Source organism: Magallana gigas, chromosome 9 (genome assembly GCF_963853765.1).
Source record: "Magallana gigas chromosome 9, xbMagGiga1.1, whole genome shotgun sequence".
NCBI classification, from domain to species: domain Eukaryota; kingdom Metazoa; phylum Mollusca; class Bivalvia; order Ostreida; family Ostreidae; genus Magallana; species Magallana gigas.
Window position 1 is genome coordinate 29553190 of NC_088861.1, and position 8389 is coordinate 29561578.

The 8389-nt window shown below is 35.0% G+C and overlaps 1 protein-coding gene across 1 annotated transcript; it reads left to right on the plus strand.

The window, feature by feature from the left end:
- The first annotated feature begins 1708 nt into the window (after positions 1–1708).
- Positions 1709–4229, plus strand: LOC105319340 (uncharacterized). Its single transcript, XM_066071595.1, has 2 exons — positions 1709–1739; positions 1848–4229. Exons 1-2 carry the CDS (start codon positions 1711–1713, stop codon positions 3877–3879), a joined length of 2061 nt encoding a protein of 686 aa, XP_065927667.1. The 5' UTR covers positions 1709–1710; the 3' UTR covers positions 3880–4229.
- Positions 4230–8389: the final 4160 nt, after the last annotated feature.

Consider the following 8389-nt stretch of genomic DNA (forward strand, 5'->3'; position numbering starts at 1 on the left):
TTTTGTGCAAAGAAATGTAACATTTCATTTTCTTATGAAGATTTTAAAAATCAGTCGATAACAGGGCAAAATATGACTGAAGTGTACCTAATCCCAACGCGTGTTAAATATATTTAATACAGAGAGAATTGAAGGACATTCGAGATATTTTTAAAAACAACGAAAAGAGAAATAAAATGTTTAAAGTGATGGTGAGTGGGGGTTGTAGACAAGGATTCAGATTAAGTTGATCAGACAAAGACACAATGTTTTGGCTAAATAATCACTTAGTGATTTCGTACTTCCCTTTGCTTTTATATCACGGCGAACAATTTGTTTTTATATATCACGACACACAACGATTTTCTCTGATTTTAGCATCCAGGGACCATGTAAGTAGCAGTGGAGTATGTGATGGTTTGGTTAAATATGGTAATACTCGATCATTGATTTGCTAGTCAAAATCTATTGAGAAGTACACAATATTTTATTCATGCAACTGTACAGACTGTATAAGAATGACATAATGTTGCTGCTACAGAATCTCTGCATAAGGTCCTTCACCATTATTGTTCTTTATACTGATGAACACACAATTTGATTCTGTTTAAAATATATCACACAACATAAACACTAACACAGTTTTCAATAAATAGTTGTATATTGTTAAAAAAGGGCTCAAACAGTTGGCAAATGAGTAGCCAAATTTGGAAATGTTTCTGACAAGTTGTTCACTGCAATGCAAGACTTTCAGATACAGGAAAGTTTTATCTGTTGTTAAGCTAACGAAGGTAAAGTTGTCAGAGCCAAAAATTATGTGCATGTATACTGTAGGAAGTCAGACAGACTGAATATACTGAGGTTGTGGTGTGAAAGTCCTTGACTACAAAGATGAGACATGCTGTTCATCAAAACAGTGCTCCTCTTGTAAACAAAACAAGCAAACTTTATAGTATATTCCACTCTTCATATGCATAGGCGTCGGAACCGGGGGGGGGGGGGGGGATAGGGGGGAATTAGCCCCCCACTTTTTTTGACAAAGTTAGACCTAACCATTAGGCAAATAGCATCATAGAGGGTTCAGCCCCCCCCCCCCCCCCCCATTTTTTCTCGCAGCAAAGATAATTGTCCTAAATTTACCTTGAAAGAATGAGAAGTTGGAGTCATATGCATGCTAGCCCCCCTCCCCCCCCCCCCAACCGATTAGGAATTCGATGATTTCGGGGGGGGGGGGGGAATTTGGTGGATAATAATTTTTGTTTGGAAGTATAGGTATACCCCCCCCCCCCCCCCACGGATTTGGATTTTTATGATTTTGGGAGGTTTTTTTCTCAATATTTCTGAGGATTAGTCTAGCCCCCCCCCCCCCACTTTCAATTTGCTTCCGACGCCAGTGATATGTAATATATGTTAGAGTTTTTGTGCTCTAATGAGAGCCAAGAGGCTTTAGACACGCTACGGGTTCCTTTTTGTCTTTTTGTTATTTCAGGGTAAAAAGAAGAAATTGCAAAAACCCACCATGCTGTCATCAAATAGGTTTAAGGTATCATCATAGATTAAAGAAGTATCAGCATTAAATAAATATTGCATAATAAGCCAGTTGAAGTGTTCTTTGAAGTGATCTACATACTTTTATTTGTACCTGTATAAATTCTCTTTTAAAGCCACTTGATCATAATATCTACTCGTGTTTTTTCAAATGCTATAAATAGCACACAAAAATCCCCAGCAATGGACGACTCTAACAGGACAGAACAAAAGTAAGTTAAACTTTGTTACAGAATACTTATGAGAATTAAAATTATAGTGTTTTACTACGATAATAATACATGTATAAAATCGTTAAAAAATACATTTTATTTTCGTAGAATGACAATTCAAAATATGTCTGAGTCAGTGTACGTGGGGATGTGTCTCAAGATTGGAACCCCACATCAGGTGGCCTCCAGGAGAGATATAATGGACATTACGGATATGTTTGATAACAACAAAACGTTTATCGCTTTTAAATTACCCATAGCGATGCTGAGTGGGAGTCAAAGAGAAGGATTTAGATTGAGTGGATCAGACAGAGATATGATGTATTGGCCTAATGACCACCGAGTGATCTGGGACTTCTCTCAAATACAGTTTTACAACACACAAGAAAACGCATTGATACTCTGCGACAGTTCTGAGAGTCCACCAGGATTTACTTTACTTTGGTTACCATTAGAAACAGCTGAGCGTATAGTGATGTCAGCGTGTGTAAGGATAAATGGAATGCTCTACATATCAAGTTCTAAATACAGGGATGCCATGTTTTCTTTCAGTAAACCTGGTTCAACAATACGTGGACCATGTAGCAGAGGAACAATTGATGTTGCATTTGAATACGATATTGCCCATTGCTTTGTCAGTGATTTCTGGCCTCCTTCTGCCTCCTCATGGAAAGACAGATGCCACTCATGGCCCCCACCTCATGCTGTCAACGATATCGTCAGAAATGGGTGTCACTTTGTAGCGATAGGACACAAACTAGGAAATCACACAGACAACGAATGGAGAATATCTTTCTCTCGAGCAGAATACAAACTTGTATGTTCAATGAATCACACACAATTCTTAACATATGGATTACTGAAATTGTTCTTAAAGGAAATCATTAACAATGGATTGAGAGATGAAGATACACTACTGTGCTCGTATTACATGAAAACGGCTGTTTTCTGGGCGATTCAACAAAATACACTATCTCGCTGGTGTCCACAAAATCTCCTGACAGGTTTCTGGGTCTGCTTTAAACTTCTTCTTAAATGGATTTACAAGGGAGTGTGTCCTAATTTTTTTATTCCAGACAACAACATGTTTCTCAACAAAATCTATGGAGAAGCACAAAAAACATTATTTACACGGATGTATAGGTTGTATGAGAAGGGCCTAGCACTGCTGTTACACAGTCCCACCATCAGGTCCTCCATCATTAATGTTCTGTGTAATCCCAGACTCACAATTTGTACTGATGAAAACCTTCTTATTTCTGAGGTTAAATTTTATAAAACTGTTTATATTGAGATGTGTAAGAGTAATCCAATGGCCACACCTAACCTCCAGATATGCAAAATATATCTACAGACGATAGAACTGTTAATAAGTTTACCGCTGACACAGTATAACATTATCACCTTACAGACACATACAGTCACCATCTTCAAGCTTACTGCATTTATATTACACAATATGTACACTAAAGCAGGGTTTAACAAACAGTTGTATATTACAAACAAAATATCCTGTCACATGCTGAATTTAGCTGCTAAGTTTGGATTCGTTTCTGACATGTTATACATTACAATGTATTATTACAAGACATTCCGGTACAGTGATGCTTTATCTGTTATAGATATAACAAAAGTCAAGTTTGCGCAGCAATGTCTGATTAATGGAAGTTATGTAAACCGAGAGAGGTATACCGTAGCTGTAGGGGGACAGTCCTTGTCTAAAAAGATGAAAAAGGCTGTGGCAGGGGATATCACACTTGACAATGAAATCGTTTATATCAATGAATTAATGCCAGAACAACAGTATAGTAAACAAAACAATAAGCCTTCCTTGTATATTCAGCCACTCCTAATGATGTTTATGCTAGAGTGTTTGTGCTCTAGACATGTCGACACAATGAGAGCACAGAGAGCTCTTAATGATCTACAGGTTCTAGTCCACCATGATCAGGGACAGTTAATACAAATACCCGTATGTCTTAGAGATATCTCGTGGGAGATCCTGGGGATCTGTCAACAGATCACAGGGAACCTCCAGGCTGCCCTGCACTCATACAAACAGTCACTCAGACAATATCCTTTTCACAAAATACAAACTGCTACAAGACAGAGAATACATGGTCTAAACTTACCAAACTAAGTAATTCATGAAACTCCATGCAGTATGGCAAAGGAATTTACAGTTCATTATATTTGGTTTAAGTTTCAAGCTGAAGTATAATTAATATATGTAAACTATAATCTAAGCTATAATCAGTTTGAGCATGTATATCCGTGATCATCAGTCCATCGGACAATGTCAATCAAATATATAAACCGCTTCTACACAGAGAATACAGGATCTGCATTTACCAATTTTATATATAGTAATTCATAAAAAGGTATAGCCATTGTTATTATATACATGTATTCTATTTATTTATTTGATGTGTTTAAGTTGTTTATAATATTAATTATGTGAAATTTTGCAATAATTGTAGAATTATATGTTCATGCTGATTATTAAATATTTTATTTCAACACAACACCCCTTTTGTTCCTTATTTCTCACATTCCTTTTATGAATCTTGTATACATTTGTACACGTTTACTTGATATGTTACACTCGTTTCAAAAATAATTTTTTACATAATGATTGATACTGATAAATTCAATTTTCATTTACGAATATGATATCCACTTAATGTTAGAAAATTGTAATTTGGTCCACATACAGATCCCATAGCTTTATTTTGGCCCTTGATAATATGATTTAAAATCTTAAAGCTAGTAGTTGTTGAGTCAATTCAGTATAAAGCTCTGGGAAATAATTTACTTTGACAATTTATATATCTGTATGTGGACCAAATTACTTCTCCTTAACCCAGAAATCTACAACGGGCGTTAGATGATAAGGTGATTGCAGGTCTAACGTGCAGTGTACCCTGCCATGAGTGTTCAGTTTCTTTTCATCCAAACGATCTTTGAACATGATTATTCTTTTCTTTTTACTAGGACAATTACTTACTTGACTTAAGCCTTTCTCACTCCCTTGTGGAGCATAGGCCACAGACAATTCTTCTCCACTTCTCTCTGTCCTTTGCTAGTTGGTGGATGGTGTTCCAGTTGTGTCCTTTCTCGGCCCTTTCTTTTTCAAGGACTCTTCTCCACGTTAGTCTTGGCCTTCCCCTTTTCCTCTTCCCTTGTGGTGTCCATTGGAGGGCTTGACAGGTGATATTAGATCTGCCTTTCCTTAGGACAATTACATGTAGATCCAAATAAACTGTACCCTGCATTCACATTGTTACCTCTCTCTCTCGGAGGTTGTGGCGCAATTCAGCTCAGTTAAATTAAAACTTCGATCTTTATAAATATATCCACTTAAATATTTATATAAGTTTCAAATTGTTGCACCTTTACCTCCAAAGATTCCATCCGTACATGTATGTTACTTTCGAAATTAAGACCCCTTCCCTTGTCCAATAGAGGTCCCTCCCTGGCAGTACCAGGAGTTAATGTAACCACAGCATAATCTAACGCACCGACAGGTTTACGAGATCGATCGTCAGGCCACATATATATTTTCAAGGAAGCTTTTGCCGGTACATGGTCTCGCACAAGGAAACTTATTAAAATATGTTGATGATATAGGGAGTTGTTACTTTAGAAAAGAAAAATTTCAGAACGTGCTGTTTAATTTGACTTTTTCTGATATTACTACCTATTAAAGTGATAAATCCATAGCTTTATACTTGCCAAAAAAAATCTCTATCTGAAAAGACAAGAATAAAGAAGAAACATAGTGCTTAAGAAATACATGTGTTTAAGAACAGGAACGAACCCGCACCCCCCCCCCCCACACTCCCTCCCCCCCCCCCCCCCACACACACACACACGCGTGCGCGCGCGCGCGCGCGGTAAAGACCCCCTGCCAAACTAAAGATAAAGATTGTTTGGAATGCCAAAAAAAGATTTTTGCCAAAAATGAAGAACCTCTTTGTTTGATGTTTTTTCTTTTCTTTTTTTTTATTGCGTCGTACAATGTTTACGTGTATGTTAGTTCGTTCGATTTTTTTTTCCAAAAAAGGAAATAAACATTTCCTCTTTTTATTGAGATTTTTTATCAGTAGACTCTAATTGATTAAAGAAAGTGGACTTCTAAAAAAAAAAAATTCCCCTGCCTTCTCTCTTGGGTCTGAAAACCCCAAGGCGCCCATTTCAAGCAAACAATTTTCTTAGGTATTGCCCCAGGTCCTTTTTTTATATATCACCATTTATACCAAAAATTAGAACAAATATCTATACTACTATATTAAATAATAGACTCAAATTTTTTTTAGCTTTAATACCGAGAAATCGGAAGAGTACTGTTTTTTGTTTAATGTATTTTAAACATTATTGGTACTTGAAGATTACTAATTTGTTTTTATTTTTTCTCAATCAAGCTTCGTTAATTAATAATCAACGAAAATTCCTCAAAAAATTCCTGAAATCATATGAATTTTTTGGATTTTACAATCTTGCGCATGAGCATTAGGTCTCACAACACTATATTTCAAAACATGGCTGAGGCAAAATAATTTTCGAATTCCCCTTCGTTTTTAGGGGTTTTCCGCCAGCGACAGGGGCTGTACTAAATCAACGTGTAAAAAGCCTGATTTTCCCACCTTTGTAAAAATACGAGGTCACTTGAATTGTTTCGGCAGGGGGGTGAAAGGGCTCGGACATGATTTTCAAGCACATGTGTATAACTTTGATGTAAACAAACTCTCGTGCCTTTGTGGAGGGCTGTGTGTTTTTTGCAACTAGATTGGTTAGGAACAATTGTTTTAAAAGTTGTAAAAAGGGATTTTCCCAGAAGTTTGTTTTAAACTCGCTACCCGTGTCTAAAATTGCGTAATTTTGGTAAGAATATATTGTAAAAAATTAATAGCGGTGTGCAACCTTACATTCTTCTTCTTCCGGTATAGTTCAGACCACCATCTGGTGTAATTTCACGCTAAATCACGGGAGGCTCTTTATTTTATGTTTCCACAATATCACATTTGCATGGATAAACTTGGAAACGATAAAACAAATGCGTGTTAATTTTCATTACAAAAAATTTTGTTCATCCAGGAAAATACGGGAGATAACTCTAACACAGTGCATTTACTATAAAAAAAAAATCCCGAGAGTTTCGAATGTCAACATAGTGTTTAAAAAAAACGTTGTTGAAATATGTTGAATTCTGCAATTACATAATAAACTTCTCGAAGAAAGGTATTTACAGCTTCAAAATGGTATGTTGTGAACAATTTGACTGTTTTTTCAATGCAACTTTATTAATTTTCTCCAAAATCGTTTTGGAGTGATTCTGCAATTTTCTGCTTCATTGCGGGTATATTGGTATGGAACGCCAAATTAACATATATTCAAATATTTGTACCTAGCTTCAAATAATTGTACCTATCTTCAATTAATTGTACCTATCTTCAAATCATTTGAAGATAGGTACAATTGAATTAAAGATAGGTACAATTGAATTGAAGATAGGTGTAAATAATTACTACCTATCTCTAAATAATTATACCTATCTCTAAATAATTATACCTAGGTACAAATGAATTATACCTAGGTACAAATGAATTATACCTAGGTACAAATGAATTATACCTATCTTCAATTCAATTAAAGATAGGTTCAATTGAATTATACCTATCTCTAATTCATTTGAAGATAGGTAAAATTCATTTAAAGATAGGTACAATTGATTTGAAGATAGGTTCAATTCAGACATATCTACAAAGGATTTGAAGATAGGTACAATTCAATTATACCTAGGTTCAATTCGTGTTGTGTGTTGTTGAAAATAATGAACGCTCCCTTGAAGACATTTCAACATGGAGGGAAACGAGGGAAGCACCAACAACGAAGAAGAAAGAAGAAATATATATATGTGTGTGCAATATATTTGCAAAAGGCATCATTTACTTATCAAAATATACATGTATATCAATAAGAAAGCCAAAAACATGTATACCCGAATACCCAAAAAGTGACGGAGTTAGGGTAGTGACGTAGTTAGGGTTCTTTACATATACCTAAATAAAAAACTGGCTTTATTTTTTTCCATAATTTTATCAAAGAATGTATAATTCAGTTGATAATCACTCTATTTATTAAAGCGGTAACAATTATTATGAGTTTTTGTTTGTTTTAAGGCTCAATCTTTCGAAAAGTTGACAAAATCATATATATTGCCTATTTTATCATCCCGATCCCGATCTTATTTCTAAGTCACCTTTCTTCAATCTTTTTTTTTTTTTATTTTTATTATTTATATATATATAAAGGTGTTAAGGAGTAATGTCACCTCTGATTTTTCTTTTATAGATCTTTAGGACATCCATTTTTTATTACTATCTCGTGTATCGAATAAACTTTATTCATAAGTTGTGACGTAACGGAAATGACGTACTGTACAGTATTCATTATTGCCAATAATTTAGTAATTGAAGATAGGTTCAATTCAAATGTACCTATCTTTAATTCAATTGTACCTATCTTCAATTCATTGCATTTGTACCTATCTTCAAATCAATTGTACCTATCTTCAAATGAATTAAAGATAGGTATAATTGAATTGTACCTATCTCTAATTCAATTTGAAGATAGGTACAATTGAATTG

What these genes read in the sequence shown, in the direction of transcription:
- LOC105319340 (XM_066071595.1), top strand. Translation starts at nt 1,711, where the DNA reads ATGGACGACTCTAACAGGACAGAACAAAA. An exon ending in TCTAACAGGACAGAACAAAA is followed by an intron (nt 1,740 to 1,847) that starts GTAAGTTAAACT and finishes TTATTTTCGTAG; the next exon opens with AATGACAATTCAAAATATGT.